This window comes from Haliotis rubra, unplaced genomic scaffold, assembly GCF_003918875.1.
Source record: "Haliotis rubra isolate DU_JTF1 unplaced genomic scaffold, ASM391887v1 Scf296, whole genome shotgun sequence".
In the NCBI taxonomy this organism is placed as follows: domain Eukaryota; kingdom Metazoa; phylum Mollusca; class Gastropoda; order Lepetellida; family Haliotidae; genus Haliotis; species Haliotis rubra.
In genome coordinates, this window is record NW_025766964.1 from 10,001 (window position 1) to 29,128 (window position 19,128).

General features: G+C 43.0%; 1 protein-coding gene across 1 annotated transcript; it reads left to right on the forward strand.

The window, feature by feature from the left end:
• Positions 1–1,237: 1,237 nt before the first annotated feature.
• LOC124282241 (failed axon connections homolog) lies at positions 1,238–6,183 on the forward strand (the record flags this gene model as incomplete). Its single annotated transcript, XM_046718194.1, has 4 exons — positions 1,238–1,349; positions 3,303–3,503; positions 4,308–4,531; positions 5,991–6,183. Coding segments are annotated over 4 exons (730 nt in total), but the record flags the coding sequence as incomplete, so codon positions are not given.
• Between the last annotated feature and the right edge of the window lie 12,945 nt (positions 6,184–19,128).

Here is a 19,128-nt window from a genome sequence, read left to right on the forward strand (position 1 = left end):
GCGTGTGTGTGTGTGTGTGTGGCGGGGACTGTTTACGCTTGAGTGCTCGAGTACTCTTTGCGCCAACATCAACACAGGCCTTTATTGTTGTGCCGGTGTTGTAACCTTGTTGCGGGAAGCTGGGGCGGGTCAACCTGACCTCAGACAGTATAGGTCACGCGGGGGTTAAAATAGACTTGCGTAAGTCTCCAGTAATTATTACTTTAGAGGGGGCGATGGGGTAGCCCAGTGGTTAAAACGTTAGCTCGTCACGCCGAAGACACGGGTTCGATTGCCCACATGGGTACAATGTGTGAAGCCCATTTCTGGTGTCCCCCCGCCGTGATATTGCTGGAATGTTGCTAAAAGCGGCGTTAAACCATACTCACTCACTATTACTTTAAAGGATATTTTTTAGAAGATAAAAATATAATGTTGTGCCTATGACGAACTGGCGTCCATAGATTTGCCTCTTAAAAGATAGAGAGATGCATCCATGGGCTTTGCATTCAGAACAGCCTTGGAGCAGAGTCCATTTTAGACTTGGGGAATACACAGAATGATTCTGAAAGTTCAGTGGAGCAACATTGCATGCAAAAATATACACAACAAAGCCATGAGTGATTTTATTAAGACCAGGTTGTAATATATGATAAAACTAAGAAGGATCTTATAATTCAAATACCGCTTGAAATATGCAATAATCTGCCCCGAATAGATATTAAACTATAGCTGACGCTTAACAAGGATCCATTGAGAGCTTATTTCTTTACATCGTGTAGACTCAAAGTCTACTGAAAGTTCAACAATTATCTGATGAAGTAAGAATCCAGCCACCTGTGGACAGGCTCGGTGACGTTATTGAAAGTGTTTTATCCTTCACCACCGACTGACGTACACCAGCGAGGGTGGATCGGTGCTCATAATATCGATCACTGGATTGTCAGATTCAGACTCGATTATTTTCAGGCCGTACTCATATAAAGGCGTTAAAGAACAACCGACCAAACAAAGTTTATTCGTTGAGTTGCCTACCACATTTCCCACTGTGGCTAATTTGACCACGTGTTGCTGAAAATCTTCCAGCCGTGGGGTGTGGCTTGATGACTACCTTTACTCTGATGCATGGGACCACATCTAATAGATGTTTTTCACAGTTTAGGCAAAGGAATGTTTGATCACGGTTATGAAAGAAATATAATACTAAAATAACAATATGTGAACCAGAATTCCAAGGACCTCAGTGTTCTTCATCCAGTGTTCCCAGGATCATCCTCTATCAACTGGGCAGAGGGCCCCGTTGCCCGAGTCTATCACCGTTTGCAGTTAAACTGCAGACGTTCCTCCGGATGGCTCAACTAGAATACACAGTAAGTGTGTCGAAAAGATGACACATGTGTGTCTGTCTGTATGCCTGTCTGTCAGTCTGTGCCGCGGTTTAACATAGATACCCCGCTAGGACGACCTACACTGACTCCGAGCCGACCAGTGCTTGTTTTCGCTCATACCGCCATTCCCAGGCACGGTAACAACAACCATCTGGCCTCGTGGTACGACGCGCACAGGGCCGGGATCGAACCGCCTAGCTTCAGTTCTCCGGCAGACGCTATATTCACTGAATCAAGGAGACGGCCTGCTCACTGTGTATATATGAACGTATGTATTGCACTTCACTCAGCTAACCTACACATATCACCGATGTTTACTTTTACTGTTTCAAACCGAAATCGAAACAATGTTCCGATCAGACTTTAATCATGGCTGTCGCGGCGGCCATGTTGAAAATGTCATTTTGTCCAAATAATCGGCCGTTTATGCATGCAACATTGTGATAAGTGTATTGTGGTTTGAGGACTAATGTATAATATTTTTTACTTCTATATTTTTTAACCAACAATTTTGACATCTTATTCGTTGTTGTTTTTCCAGCGTTACTACATAATTCTCAGCTGAGATAAAATTTCTATGGATCTGAAACGTTGTATATCCCAGCTATGGTGTTTCTCAAACCTGCAATCACTCAGGTGGCACCCCATTAGTCATACGACCCATTAGTTATACGCATGCCATGGCTGATTGTTCTTACATACGTAGCTTTAGTACCTCCGTAGGTAATGGAATGACCCGTATGAAACGACCACAAAAAGAACTTTTAACAAGCAGATCGTAATCATTTACCTATGGAATGAACTCGATCGACGTGTACGTCAACGTCAAAACACATCTCAGACACTTCCACAACTGGCCATCGCATTGCATGAAGAGTGGGGAAGGATTCGTCGATTAACCCGTGTCAGAATTGATCTTCAGTAACCTATGCTTGTCGTACGAGGCGACTAAAGTAATCGGGTGGTCAGGCTCGCTGACTTGGTTGACACATGTCATCGTATCCAAATTGCGTAGATCGATGATCATGCTGTTGATCACTGGATTGTCTGGTCGAATATTTACAGATTGCCACCATATAGCTGGAATATTGCTGAGTGTGGCATTAGACAGCAAACCAGCCAACTAACCATAACAACTATTAATTCTTCACGGTTTGAGTGAGCTATCGTGTATTTCTTTCTGCAATAACAAGTGGCAAGATGTATTTTATTCTGTAGCTGAAGACGTAACAACAAATTGATTATTTCTTAAGAACTGACTATCCGATTCAGTTAGTCGCCTCTGAAGACAAGCGTTGCTTGTTTACGAACAATTCGAACCCTGATCCTCGCGTGCCTAGCGTTTCTCATCCTCGATAATCTCCAGGGTATACGTTACGATCACTCTCCACTATACCCTGGATGCATACACGGCTTCGTCCGATAATTATACTACCTCCCTTTTGCTGGCTCCGCATTCTCACAGTAGCCAGTCAGCTAAGCCGCCGTTACATCCGAGCTTGCCAGTGTCAGCAAAGATAGCGGTCGCAGTCATGAAGGTTTGTTCGCAGTGCCACTCTGATATTTTGGGAAATCATACAGACAAATTGACAGATCTGAATCTTTAAAATAGCATATGAAAGAACTCCTTCTACCTCTTTCAGAGTACCTCTGCATCAATTGTGTTGCCAAGTTTAAACGGTTAGATAATTTAAGAAGCGAAAGTGAGTTGTGATTGATTCGCTCAACTTCCCAGCGTAGACACCTGATTGGATAAAAAAACAACAAAGGGAGGTAATAAAATCATCGGAATGCATCAAGCCGTGGATGCATCCAGGGTATAGTGGAGAGTGATGGTAACGTATACCCTGGAGATTATCGAGGATGAGCGTTTCTATGCATTACGTATGTTTTGATGTGTGGAAATTTCCCTGTGCATGGTGTGTGCCATTTCAGAACGACAATGGGGGGAGATATTCATCTAAGGGTAAAATCCCATTGATCAAATACAATGGAGAAGCGGTGGCTGACTTGCAGTTCTGTGTGGAGTATCTGAACCGGAAGCTGAACATTGACCTCAGCAGTCACCTGACGAAGGAACAACGGGCTATTGCGCATGCGTTTAGGAAAATGGCGGAGGAAAATCTTCACTGGTTTGTTATATAATTTATGGTTGCCTATAGGTAAGTGAGTTTTGTCTGGTGCGGTGAGAATTGCCTTATTTTATTCCTGTGTGGGGATATGTAGCATGGCTTGAAAACGAAAACAGGCATAGGTTTGGAAAACGCGACCGCTTTGGAACTAATTTCTTGTTCTCGATCAGTAATCCAAATTGAAGGATTACTTTTGGTTAACTATGAGTACTTGGAGGCCCAAAGTGTTGCCGGTTGTGGATATTTTCCACATCAATAAACCACCGCGCCCATTTTGACCAAGGAACTATTGTAAAGGGTTGAATTGAAAAACAACCAGCGGATCCTGCCACGACTAAGGACGCACACCTTTACACCTTGGATTGCACCTGAACTGATGCATTGTTTTGTTTGTTTCTTGTTATTTGTCATCAATAATCCCTGTGTGGAATCATCAAGGTTCCATGCATGTTTTGTTTGATTGTAAGTTGTATAACGCCGCACTCAGCAATATTCCAGATATATGGCTGCGGTCTGTAAAGAATCTAGTCTGGACCAGACAATCCAGTGATCAACAACATGAGCATCGATCTACGCAATTCGGATTCGATGCATGTGCCAATCAAATCAACGAGGTTGACTACCTGATCCCGTTAGTCGCCCCTTACGACAAGCACCCATGCATATTTTATAAGAACTTACAGAAATGGGGATCGGATGGCCATCATACCGAGCTGACGGTATCGTCGCTTATTCATCAACCACTTATTTTCCTTGTCGATTGATGATTATTACATGAATTCCGCTGGCTACGGCGTTGATTACCTGAAGCGTCCTGTGTATAATCCTCACTTTGATGGAGAATATGAACATCGTCAAAGTCTCCGGTTTCAACGCGCTGTCTGTCAGACTTGCCGTCCACAGATACCGGAAACAGACGAAAGCTTACGGAATCGGCCGACACACCAATCTGGAAATGCTGCAGATAATGGAAGGAGATTTCAGAGCTCTGTCAGACTATCTAGGTAACGTGATTCCTTCACTGCTGGTAGGGTAGGACATGCTTACCCTTTTTGCGAACACCAATGTCATAACTGATCTTCTGATATTTTCAGGGGCGATGGGGTAGCCTAGTGGTTAAAGCGTTCGCTCATCACGCTTAAGACCCGAGGTCGATTCCCCACATGGGTACAATGTGTGAAGCCCATTTCTGGTGTCCCCCGCCGTGATGTTGCTGGAATATTGCTAAAAGCGGCGTAAAACTAAACTCACTAGCACTTTGATATTTTCATCGCTGTTTTTCCTTTAACGCTCAATGGAATGTGTTTTGGCGGATTATGGAGAGTGGGTGTTGTAAGGGGTTGACGGGTAGCCTAATTTACTGTATACATACCCGTATAGAATAGACGAAGTCTTCTAATGTGCTGCACTTCGCTTTAACGAGTTGTGTCCCTTAGACAGAAACCTGTGATTGTGGGTTCGAATCCCAGGTTGATCGGCACCATACCTATGACCAGCTCACACAATCAATCACTCATATTGACGTCAGAAGATTGTTGCCCCTCTTATGTCTTCCTATACTTCAGAAGGAAAGGGAAAAGTATGCTAAAACATCAATGTGATTTTTAAGACCTGAAAGTCCGTAAAGTACTTTCTTAAAAGTGGTGTGGGTCTCATTTTAAAAGCGGCGGTGGGGTAGCCCTGTGGTTAAAGCGTTCGCTCGTCACGCCTAAGACCCGGGTACGATTGCCCACATGAGTACAATGGGTGAAGCCCATTTCTGGTGTCCCCCGCCGTGATATTGCTGGAATATTGCTAAAAGCGGCGTAAAACAAAACTCACTCGCTCACTTTCTTGAAACTTTTGTTGGTAATTTAATTAACAGGGAAGAAGACGTTCCTCTTCGGACATCAACCTTGTGAGGCTGATGCTGCCTTGTTTGGTTAGTTGGCACCGGGTACAAAAGGGGAACAACTCATGCACGATATACACACCAGGGTTATGTCCCCTACATCAACACTATGAATCGTGTATATAATTATAAATACGTTAATACATATATATATTGAAAAAAGGTATTTAACATCACAATCTTCCGTATCAGTAAATGTGAAGACGGATGTTCACAAGGTGAGGTGAAATTGGGTTTGACGTCGCACTTAAGAATATATCGCTCATATGACGACGTGCATGCGTGTGTAATGTGTGGCTCCTTGTACTAGCCCGGACTGAAGCTGGTTTTATAGTACTAGCCCACTGAGATACCAAGCCGCAGTGAAGCATGAATACCCCAGTCCGACACATTATACTAACTTCGAGCCGACCAGTCCTTGTTGTACTCATTAATGCCGAGCGCCAGGCAGGGACCAACAAGTACCAAATTTTAACGTCTTTTGGTATGACGCGGCCGGGGATCGAACCAGTGACCTTCCGCTCTCCGGGAGGACGCTCTAGCCACTACACCACGGAGGTTCACGAAAATAGCCTATTAGAATATGTGACGTATAAATAATAATGATAATAAATTACATAACTGGATTTTTTTTCTTTCAGAAAAGTTTACAAATCTAGTGGAGTATTGTGAGAGCATGAAGTCTAACTTTTGGACGGACTGGAAATACTGCATCACAGCAGACGGAACTAAAAAGCTACAAAATAAACACAGAATGATTTCGTTCGTGAGTTTGAAGCTACAGAATCACTAGTCAGATGTATACATCATTGTAGAAACATACAAATATTCATAAATAATGTACATGTTTGATTAGTATTTTCAGTTGAATTATTCTTGAGAAATCGATTTAATCCAGCAAGATATATGCTCTTTGACACGTTTACCATTCGTACACAAGACATGGTCTTTCAATATCATGTTCGGCTATTTCCGTCGAACCACGTCTTCCCTTCGCCCTCTGGTGGAAGACTGGCGGTATTCCAACGCCGTATTTAGAAATGACGCAGAACTTTCAGATGGTCATCGTTTCTCGTTTTAAAATTATATGTGACGCATTTCATCGGGACCACATTTAGGCCAATTAGTTCGAATATTTGACAATTTGATGACGCAACATGTTTTATTTTGGACGACAGATGAGAGGATCGGATGGTTACAATGTCGGTTCTCCATTGGTAGCCTCACGTTGACGGAATAGTTGGAATATTTCAGACTACAGCGGAGCGTTCGCTCGTCACGCTCAAGTTCGATTCCAAACATGGACACAATGTGTGAAGCCCATTCTGGTTTCATCCGCCGTGACTAAACTCACTCACTCTGACTGCGGCGTAAATTAACACTCGCTCACCAACTCACTAACTCACTCACACATTCACTCTCTCACAAGAAACTTAAGAAAATATTGTAAGGCATAAAAGGTAGCTCTTCGATAATGACAGCGGCGTTTTACAAAGTTATTGAAACCCTGAACATATTTTGTGAAGCGTATTGTGAAGACTCCACGAGTTAGCTCCCTTGACATGGGTCCGACTCAACTTTCTCATGCCTGCCTTTCAATATTGGGCCCCGTTTGCATTTCGTAGAAGTTACTGTGCAGGGTCCCTCTTCGACATGCAAGTAGGGTAAACTGTTGTCTTCCTCTTCAAACCCGTTAGGATGGGGATTCAGAGAAAACTAAAGAACCAAATTAACCAAAGCTTGTCGAGAGAGGCGACTAACGGGTATGCAGGGGCGGATCCAAGATTTTGGAAGAGGGGTGGGGGTTGGGGGTGCTCATATATCATGACGTCCAAAGGTTAGGGGGAAATGCTCCTCAGGGAAAGCTATTTCGGGGGAGCAGGAGGGTTTGCACCCCCTCCTCTGGATCCGCCCCTGGGTATGGGTGGTCAGATTCGCTTTGTTGATTATTGTTTAGTTTGTTTGTTGAGCATCGATCTCCGCAATTGGGATACGCAATTTATTTATTTATTTATTTATTTATTTTTCGTTTATTTCTTAATTTTGGGGTGGTGGTATCCCTCTGGAATCATGTTTGTGCCACTTTCTTTATCATCTACATATATTCAGGGGTGAAAATAACTTTAAAATTGCTAGTATACTCCGGTACAGTGGCACATGTAAAATCACTTGCCCTGATCATTTTTCCACTATACCGGACGTTTTCTTGTTGATTTTTAAATAAACAACATAATTAACGTTGGAAAGTCAACTGGACACCGGTACAGTGTGATATACAAATTTGCTTGCCCAACAGATAAATCACTGGACTCTGACATCGGGCAATGGGTTATTTCCAGCCCTGAATATTATACTTACATCTACGTCATCTACGTTAATTTACGTAGATGATGTTATAGTCTATTAAGGAGAATCATCGACACTGTAACCATATCGTTTCTCGAGTAATCCACAATAGTTCCGGGTCTGTTTACGTAATATCTGTGTAAACTGATAATTTGATTTGTTCGACTTTCAACCGTGGTGTGTCTTTATGGTACCATCGGGACATTCAGTCACGTAACCCTACCTTTAAATCTGTCGAAATCTGTTCCGCGAATGTATATGTGGTTTGGTTTTTTTTGGACAATTTGAAATTATTTCAGTATGTTGTCTAAATACAGAAATTAAAACAAACGACCCACAACCTGCCAAGTCAATTCACATATATATTTGTTAAACCTATATCAAGCGAGGGTCATAACTTCACATCACAATACAACGATTATGATATCATGTGAACAGATTATCTTATCTTCTCTGAAGATGAACGTAGATCAAAGTATTATCTACGTAGATTAATGTATCTTCTACGTATATAAATGTAAGTTTATCTAACTTCTTAAAGTGGCATTTGGAAGCTGGTATGGTGAAGAGGAACGCTTCTTTTATGGATAGACAATGTCTTTATTGCAAGTGATGTGACGTTTCGGATCAGATCCTAACACTGTTACCATTGACGTTCCACTTCGGTCAGATCCTAACAGCGTTGGCTCGTCACGCCGAAGACCCGGGTTCGACCCACATGGGCACAGTGTTCCATTTCTGGTGTCCCCTGCCGTGATAAAATATTACTAAAAGCGGCGATGATAAACTCAGTCAGTCACTTCAGTAAAATCTACACAGATGATAACGAATTTAGACGGTGGCACTAATCCGCTTCCATACCCTACCACCTACAGGACCGCCTCCGTGGTGTAGTGGTTAGAGTGTCCGCCCGGAGTGCGGAAGGTCGCGGGTTCGATCCCCGACGGCGTCATACCAAAAGACGTTAAAATATGGTACTTGTTGGTCCCTGCCTGGCGTTCGGCATTAATGGGTACAACAAGGACTGGTCGGCTCGGAGTCAGTATAATGTGTTTGAGTGGGGTATTCATGCTTCACTGCGGCGTGGTATCTCAGTGGGCTAGCACTATAAGACCAGCGTAAGTCTGGGCTAGTACAAGCAGCCGCACATAGACATACACATGCATGCACGTGGTCATATGAGCGATATATTCTTAAGTGCGACGTTAAACCCAATTCCACCACCACCACCACCTACAGCTTGTTCAGCTTAGTGAATAATAATTAATTGCGTGACCGTGTCACAACTGGTTGGGTCTATTATTGTGAAGGGGTCAGGTGATTGGTGTAAACGGGTTGACTGATTGTTGTGCCCATGTTGAAAATTTGGAAAGTGACTACTGGGACAGAAATATTGCAGTTGAAGATGAGATAGCGATTGAATGATTGTGAAAGTAACTGACGTCTGTAAGTTGTAAAGTAAGCAAACCAAACTAGATAGCATATGACTGTGTAAACAATACAATTAAAACATGACATGATTGTTTTTCTTCAGAAGTGTTGTTTTCCGGGACAAGTTCTGTAACGAATCTATGTATGCATGCTTCGCACGAACGCAACATGCTTCGCACGAACGTGACCAACTCGTGTTATTAGTGGTGACATTCTCTGCTCCCCTATTTAATGAAGATAACCCGATCTACCGTTTGTGCCATTTGACCTTCCGGGTTATGCATATGTAGAGTAGCTCAGGTCAAGATGAACAAGCTGTACTGCCTGTAAACATTCTCACAGGTTGTCCAGAATCACGGCTCACAGCACAGCTCTTGTCACGTTGAGTGTGCTAAGGGAGGTAACTCTTACAACCCTAGCTGACTACATTGTGCGCGTTGTTCCGCAGAACTGTTGGTAATCAGCCAGATTCGGGGGAGTAAAAGCGTAGGGAATTATTTTTAAACCTGTTGCTTCTAAACCTGAGGAGAGTGTACGAGGGTCAAGTGTAAAGCAATACCCCTTTCATCGCACGTCTAAATCAGCACGCGAGTACTTGGTGGAAACATTTCTCATCAAGCGCAGAGGAGCAACTTGTTACTCTAGGCGTGTTTCGTGGGATGGTCATCCGATCTGAACTGTACATAGCACCTGTCGTCGTATACCTAAATATACGACAAAGGTATACGTGACACCCGTGTAATATACGACGAGGCTGTACGTGACACCCGTGTAATATACGACAACGGTATACGTGACACCCGTGTAATATACAAGGCTGTACGTGACACCCGTGTTGTATACAAGGTTGTACGTGACACCCGTGTAATATACGAAGAGGCTGTACGTGACACCCGTGTTATATACGACAAGGTTGTACGTGACACCCGTGTTATATCCGACAAGGTTGTACGTGACACCCGTGTTATATACGACAAGGCTGTACGTGACACCCGTGTAATATACGACAACGGTATACGTGACACCCGTGTAATATACGACGAGGCTGTACGTGACACCCGTGTAATATACGACAAGGCTGTACGTGACACCCGTGTTATATACGACAAGGTTGTACGTGACACCCGTGTAATATACGACAAGGCTGTACGTGACACCCGTGTAATATACGTCAAGGTTGTACGTGACACCCGTGTAATATACGACAAGGCTGTACGTGACACCCGTGTAATATACGACAAGGTTGTACGTGACACCCGTGTAATATACGACAACGGTATACGTGACACCCGTGTAATATACAAGGCTGTACGTGACACCCGTGTTGTATACAAGGTTGTACGTGACACCCGTGTAATATACGAAGAGGCTGTACGTGACACCCGTGTTATATACGACAAGGTTGTACGTGACACCCGTGTTATATCCGACAAGGTTGTACGTGACACCCGTGTTATATACGACAAGGCTGTACGTGACACCCGTGTAATATACGACAACGGTATACGTGACACCCGTGTAATATACGACGAGGCTGTACGTGACACCCGTGTAATATACGACAAGGCTGTACGTGACACCCGTGTAATATACGACAAGGTTGTACGTGACACCCGTGTAATATACGACAAGGCTGTACGTGACACCCGTGTAATATACGACAAGGTTGTACGTGACACCCGTGTAATATACGACAAGGCTGTACGTGACACCCGTGTAATATACGACAAGGTTGTACGTGACACCCGTGTAATATACGACGAGGCTGTACGTGACACCCGTGTTATATACGACAAGGTTGTACGTGACACCCGTGTAATATACGACGAGGCTGTACGTGACACCCGTGTTATATACGACAAGGTTGTACGTGACACCCGTGTTATATACGACAAGGTTGTACGTGACACCCGTGTTATATACGACAAGGTTGTACGTGACACCCGTGTAATATACGAAGAGGCTGTACGTGACACCCGTGTTATATACGACAAGGTTGTACGTGACACCCGTGTTATATACGACAAGGTTGTACGTGACACCCGTCTTATATACGACAAGGTTGTACGTGACACCCGTGTAATATACGAAGAGGCTGTACGTGACACCCGTGTTGTATCTTGGTGTGGACGACGGGTGAAATCAACACGGGAACATTATGTTTCAAAGTGTTGACAAGTTGAGGCAGCGTGTTTGATAGAGCGAGTGAGTGAGTTTAGTTTTACGCCGCTTTTAGCAACATTCCAGCAATATCACGCCTTTATGACACCAAAAATGGGTATCACACATTGTACCCACGTGGGAAATCGAGCCCGGGTCTTCGGCGTGACGAGGGAACGCTTTGACCACGAGGCTATGCCACCGCACCTGCCTTTGTTAGAATGACGCTCAGTCTCTGAATGTATATAATTTTGATACACATAAATAACTCCTCTTAAATAAAAATGGACCCCCAGTGAGGTGGAAGATTCAGAGTGAGTTTGGTTTTACGCCGCTTTTAGCAATATTCCAGCAATATCACGGCGGGGGACACCAGAAATGAGCTTCACACAATGTACCCATGTGGGGATTCGAACCCGGGTCTTCGGCGTGACGAGCGAACGCTTTAACCACTTGGCTACCCCACCGCCCCGGAAGAACCTGACACTGATGAAATCTAAACTTGCTTCATCTTGGGCTTTGGGCTCTTTGCATTGCAGAGAGGGCTGGACGGGGGAGGGGGAATGCGGTTCAGGAACGGTGAGACAACTGCGTGTCTGTACTCTCCAATGTCTGTTTGTTTGTTTGTTCGTTTGTTGTTTAACGCCGCGCTCGGCAACATTCCAACTACATGGCTGCGGTCAGTAAATAACTGCATGGGTCTGATCCAGACAATCCAGTGATCTACAGCATGTGCATCGATCTACGCAATTGGGAACCGACGACCTGTGTCAACCAAGTCAGCGAGCCTGACCACCCGATCCCGTTAGTCGCCTCTTACGACAAGCATGGGTTACTGACGACCAATTCTAACCCGGATCTTCAAGGGTCACTCTCTAATGTGTCCAGCGGGGAATATTGGGGAAATGTTAACATCCTGTTGTGGACATACATAGACCTATCAGATACATTCAGAATTTAGTTTTGTTATGAAATGACAAATGTACATCTTGACAGACACACCATGATTGGTAGTTTAAAGTACAAACCTGCTGCCTGAAAGTGTGAAAGCGTGATTTGTTTTTACGAGGACTTAAACATATTCCAGACACTNATAAGACTCTCTCTCTCTCTCTCTCTCTCTCTCTCTCTCTCTCTCTCTCTCTCTCTCTCTCTCTCTCTCTCTCTCTCTCTCTCTTTCTGTCTGTCTCTCTGTGTGTCTCTGTCTCTCTCCCCCTCTCTCTCTCTTTGTGTGTCTCTGTGTCTCTCCCGCTCTCTCCCTCTCTTTGTGTGTCTGTCTCTCTCTCTCTCCCCCTCTCTTTGTGTGTCTCTGTCTCTCCCTCTCTCCTCTCTCTTTGTGTCTCTCCCACCCCCACCCCCTCTCTCTCTCTCATCTTCATTCTTCTGCGTCTCAGAAAACGTTTGACCTTCTCAAAGCAGAATACACTGTGCTGTAAGTTGCTGTTGAGAAAACTGCACATAGATAGAATGTATGGAAACCCTTCAGTGTAATGGAAGAATGGGAATTGTAAATTGTTGACGAAGTAACAGTACATGTAGTGATATACTGTTCCAAGTCTGAATGACCTCCATGCCTAGGTTAACATGTTGAGATAACGCCTCTATATCGCAGTTAGTCATTGTAGGTCGGGGATGTTGACTGTATATAACATGCGCAGTCCGCACCAAGATAACAACTACTCCAGTGATTAATCATACTCGCAACCTCAGTTGGAGTAGGCTATAGTCAGTTTCAGGGAAGTAGTGTTTGTGTCGGGCAGGTCGCGATACTCTGCAGGCATGTCAAAGCACACTGAGAATAATGTTTAAACAGCACTGGTAAATATAGGACCATAGGCGGATCCAGGAATTTTCAATGGGGTTGGGGGCTCCGCCAATGCAAAACATTAAATTCAGTGTGGTCTTTAGTCATTTCCGTGGGGGGGGGTGGGGGTGGGGGTGGGGATCCGCCAATGTGTCTGTGGTGAAAAGTATTATTACAGGGGACAGGGTTGATCTCGCATAAAAAGAAGCAGGAAGAAGATCTGTGTGTGTGTGTGTGTGTGTGTGTGTGTGTGTCTGTGTGTGTGTGTGTGTAGAAGTATGTGATCGCCGTTAGTTATGATCAGTGTCAGTGTGAAATTTGAATGTAGAAACTAAGCAAAAGATTACAAAAATAGATGAGAGATTCTAGTTTGATGACAGCCCCCGCCAAAGCCCCTACCCTTTTCATAATTCCAAGAAGACCTACTTGTAACATTCTCTTACACAACCTTCCAAACCATTGATGTGACATTTTATCATGCCCGCCATAGATGTAACATTTTATCATGTCCACCACACATGTAACATTTCATCATGCCCATCATAGATGTAACATGTTATCATGCCCACAATAGATGTATTTTATCATGTCCCCCATAGATATAACATGTTATCATGTCCACCACAGACGTAACATGTTATCATGTCCACCATAGATGTAACATGTTATCATGCCCACCATAGATGTAACATTTTATCATGTCCACCATAGATGTAACATGTTATCATGTCCACCATAGATGTAACATTTTATCATGTCCACCATAGATGTAACATTTTATCATGCCCACCATAGATGTAACATTTTATCATGTCCACCATAGATGTAACATTTTATCATGACCACCATAGATGTAACATTTTATCATGTCCACCATAGATGTAACATGTTATCATGTCCACCATAGATGTAACATGTTATCATGTCCACCATAGATGTAACATGTTATCATGTCCACCATAGATGTAACATTTTATCATGTCCACCATAGATGTAACATTTTATCATGTCCACCATAGATGTAACATTTTATCATGTCCACCATAGATGTAACATGTTATCATGCCCACCATAGATGTAACATTTTATCATGTCCACCACAGATGTAACGTGTTGTCACTCTCCTGAACCATTATATGTTTACATTAACGTTCAACATGTTTTCATTTCCTCCCTAATCCCCCGCTCGAATTGTGAAGGGTATGTCTTTTTTTCAATTTTGACTTTATTGCTATCCAAACTTCTTGACTATTCTAGGACATCACAAAATGAATTATCGATATCACCAAGTAAATTATTACATATAATAAAATGAATAACTAATATCACTAAATCGAATTTACATCGAAAACACATCTAATCATTAGATATCATAATCTAATCATTGTTGAATTAAACATTCAGTTTGCGATTAATACTTTTCTGGTATCAATGTATCCTGATAAAAACTATTCCTTTGTGAAACCAGTAATAAATTATTGGTGATAGAAAATAGTGTCAACATAGTAACCGGGTCTACGCGGGTTTCCAAGTATAAACTTTAAAACAGACTTTAGCGTCTTAATCTGTGTTGTAATACGTAGCGATCGTGTTTTGACATTGTATGACCTTGAACTTCGTAATGCTCACTAACAAGGAACATGTTTAAATATGCTATATTTAATATGCGTATCAACAACCCATGTTTGGATATTGTTTATTGTATTTTGTTTTAAGGACAAGGCCGCGTAAAGGATGGCTAGTCTGGCCGTTCAGTTGCCCGAGGTGTATCATAGCATACCGTTTTTTAATAGTGAGTGAGTATGGTTTTACGCCGTTTTTAAGCAATATTCCAACAATATCATGGCGGGGGAACACCAGAAATGGGCTTTGTACCCATGTGGGGAATCGAACCCAAGTCTTCGGCGTGACGGGCCAACGCTTTAACCACTGGGCTACCCAACCGCCCCTGTTTAGTAGTGTAAATCGATGCTCGTGACAATAATCACTGGAATTACTTTGTTCCAAACACGATTGTTTACACTGTCATATTTCTGGACACCCGTGAAGATACGGGTTAGAATGCTTAAGCAACCGATATGGATGTTTTTAATTGGCGACTAATGGGATCGGGTGGTCCGGCTCAATGACTTGGCTGATGCATGTCATCGTATCCCTATTGCACAGATCGATACTCATGATATCAATCACTGGATTGTCTGGTCCATACGTGATTATTTACATATAGGAAGTATAAGCGTTGCTAAACCTTTCAAGACAGACAACTTATATGAACGCACCGCCATTTCTTTACACAACCTAGTAGCCCCATACACGTCATTGGGTGTCATTCTTCATTTTGACGGTTTTCAAGGTCGATAAATCACTGTAGACCATTCATTTTGACAATCATCTTGCATCACACGGTTGTTCGTGTTTGTTTCCAGCCGTTTTTTATTTTGTTGTTTTGCTGTTGTTTTTTTGGTTTTTAAATGAAAATCGTACATATGCAAATTTCACGTGAAACACCAATCATCTTTCAAGAGCGATTACTGTACAACAACTATGATCATAAGGAAGTGAAAGTAGTGATGTACTCTCAAAACATTCATTATTATCATATCAACATTGATATATCTCCCCTTTTTTTCAATCGTAAATTAAAAAAGAAGTTCCCTACTTTTTAAGAGCATACTATTTGCAGGACGACGAGTCCAAATCACTCTCCACCTAATGTACTCAGAATATGGATATCAGGCGTAGTCGTAGTTTGCAAAAGTGTGTGAGTGAGTGAGTTCAGTTTTACGCCGCACTCAGCAATATTCCAGCATTATGGCGGCGGTCTGTAAATAATCGAATCTGGACCAGACAATCGAGTGATCAGCATCATGAACATCGACCTACGCAATTGGTATACACTGAAATGTGTCAACCAAGTCAGCGAGCCTGACTACCCGATCCCGTTAGTCGCCTCTTACGACAAGTATGGGTTACTGAAGATCAATCCTAACCTGGATCTTCACGGGCCCCATCATACAGCTGGAATATTACTGAGTATGGCATCAAACATCAACAAACGTGTTAACGCTGTGTCATTCAAGTCGGCTCAGCATGAAGCTACAGTTGTCAATTAACCAGACGTTTCATACCCCCCGCCACCCACCCCCCCCTACATAAAACTAAGGCTACATATTACAGTGAAATATTGTTTACTCAAATTCGATCACAAAGATATGTTTCTTATGGTGCTGATTTAATCTTCATCAGTAATAACGCTTTATACCGAAACTTCGCCTGTCTCGAAGTATGACAGCATTAATGCATTTTCAAGCTTACCGAGATTTTTATGTAGACTAACGGGTCGCCGAACCACTGCAAACCTAAGTGATACCACAACTGTGCTACAGTATCAAATGTATTACCATCGAACAAACGTCGTCATATGAGCGAAATATTCTCAAGCACGACGTTAAACCCAATTTCACCTCACCTCACCATCGAACAAGCAAGTTATGTTTGGATTCTTACTTTAGTTTTACGCAATATTAGCAATATTCCAGCAATATCACGGCCGGGAACACCAGAAATGGGCTTCACACATTTTACCCATGGGAATCGAATCCGGGTCTTCTGCGAGATAAGTGAACGCTTTAACCACTAGGCTACCCCACCGCCCCCTGTTGCCCGGAAGTTTATGTCCTATATTCTGTTAAGGATAGTGTTTATTTAACATTCGTTTTGTATTTTAGGTTACATTTATGTTTAAAATATCAGAAAGCAAAGCCTTTTGTCTGTCTAGTTACATTTTTACCATTAGCAATGTCGTTCCTCTTTAAGGGTTTCCGGTTTTCACAAGTTTAAAAACGTTTGGTTGAATAAATGCTAAGTTTAAAATATCCATTTTATTTACTTGACAGTTAGGCAGCAGAGTATATATTTGTGTGTTTGTGACATGTGCCCATTTGTCATTCTTTCCGACACAGATTACCTGTCATGGCTAGAATTTCCGTTGTCCCGCTTAACAGCTACTTTTTTTCATAAAACATCTCAGATGCTTTACAATTCTTGAACTAGGATTGTTGCGTTGTACACAGTCCAGACAATCTGCCTGCTGTAAATATGGTATTCTGATCGGAATTCAATATGGCTGCCGAGCCGGCCATATGGAAATCCCATTCACACAATCTCTATTTAACCATGTTTGCAAGTAATTGTGTTTAAATTGCTGTTCAGTATTATGTTTCCTTGCGCATATCCGAAATGTTTGTCGTATTTCGATTCTTCAGCCTGTGATTCACCCATCGTTAGGTGCACTCTATACGGTGTACAGCGATATCGTGTTTCAGGCTGCTTTCAACCATTTCAGGTGGACATTAAACCGAGATTAACCCTAGGTGAGTAAGTGAGTTTAGTTTTACGCCGCACTCAGCAATATTCCAGCTATATAACGGCGGTCTGTTAATAATCGAGTCTGGACCAAACAATCCAGTGATCAACAGCATGAACATCGATCTACGCAATTGGGAACCGATGACATGTGTCAACCAAGTAAGCGAGCTTGACCACCTGATCCCGTTAGTCGCCTCTTTGTGTTACTGAAGATCAATTCTAAACCCGGATCTTCACGGGTACTTTAGGTGCCTGTTCGAGATTCCATTATTTACACACCCCTGCCATATACTAGTAGCTGGAACATAGCTCAGTGCGGCCTTACACAACAAGAAAACGTTAGAGGCGACTAGCGGGATCGGGTGGGCAGGTTCGCTGACTTGGTTGACACTTGTCATCGTGTCCCTATTGCGTCTATCGATGCTCATGATGTTGACCACTGGATTGTCTGGTCTAGACTGAATTATCTACAGACAATCGCCGTATAGCTGGAATATTACCGAGCGCGGCGGTAAACAACAAACAAACAAGCAAAAGGTCGTAGTTGGCGGAAATAAATCCCGTCAGCAACTTTGTCAAGGTCACTCCATTGTCGTGTTTGAGTTGCAACGGCCGTCAGTGCTTGTTTCCTCTCGGCGCATTGTGTACACAGACAGGAAACTCCACTTACAAAACGTAACTTGTGAAAGACAGTTGTATATTATCTAGGTAAATCATACAATCTTCTTCTTTGGGGACGCCAGGGTATAGACTAGTGGTTGAAGGCTTATTTGAAGCTATCCAGTGTGACGCCGTTATTCCGAGTTCGATTCCAAGCGTATAATTTCAATGTTTGAAACCAAGGTTTTGCATGACCTGCCGTGGTACTGATCGACGATGGTAAGAATGACATACAACAATACTCACTCACTCACTTACTATATATTATCTCTAATTTTTAAAAAAAACATCCCGCGCTCATGAGATTAATTTGACTCAAGGACTTTCCAGTGAATGGGTGAGTTAAGTTTTAGCAATATTCTAGCAATATCACGGCGGGAGACACCAGAAATGGGCTTCACAGATTGTACCCATGTTAGGAATCCAACTCGGGTCTTCGGCGTGATGAGCGAACGCCTTAACTACTAGGCTATCCCACCACCCCAATGTTATTCTAAACGTCGTGCCATGATTATTATCAGGATCAAAAGAAGATTTGTTGGTGATTGGTTCCAGTGCTTTAAACTGGAATGGCGATAAAAAAATCCTGGATTATCGAGGGTGGTGGGATTAAGACCTTGATGCCAATTCCCAATTTGCAGAATTCCATGCCAGGAATTGCTACGTTTGCAATATTAAGGAACTCTTTGTTCAACGATCCCCTCGGTGGTCCAAAGGAAAGAGCGTCTGCCCGGATAGCGAAAGGTCGCTGGTTCGATCCCTGGCTCTGTCCTACCCAATGACATTAAAAGTTACTTTTTGTTTCCCCGTTTGATACCTTGCTTTTATGGGGACAAACCAAGGAATGGTGTGCTCAGTTGGTCCCACTGAACCCCCACCGGACCTCGGAATCTCAAGCTTTTTTTCTCTCATGTGGTTGTTGGGGCGGTGGGGTAGCCTAGTGGTTAAAGCGTTCGCCCGTCACGCCGA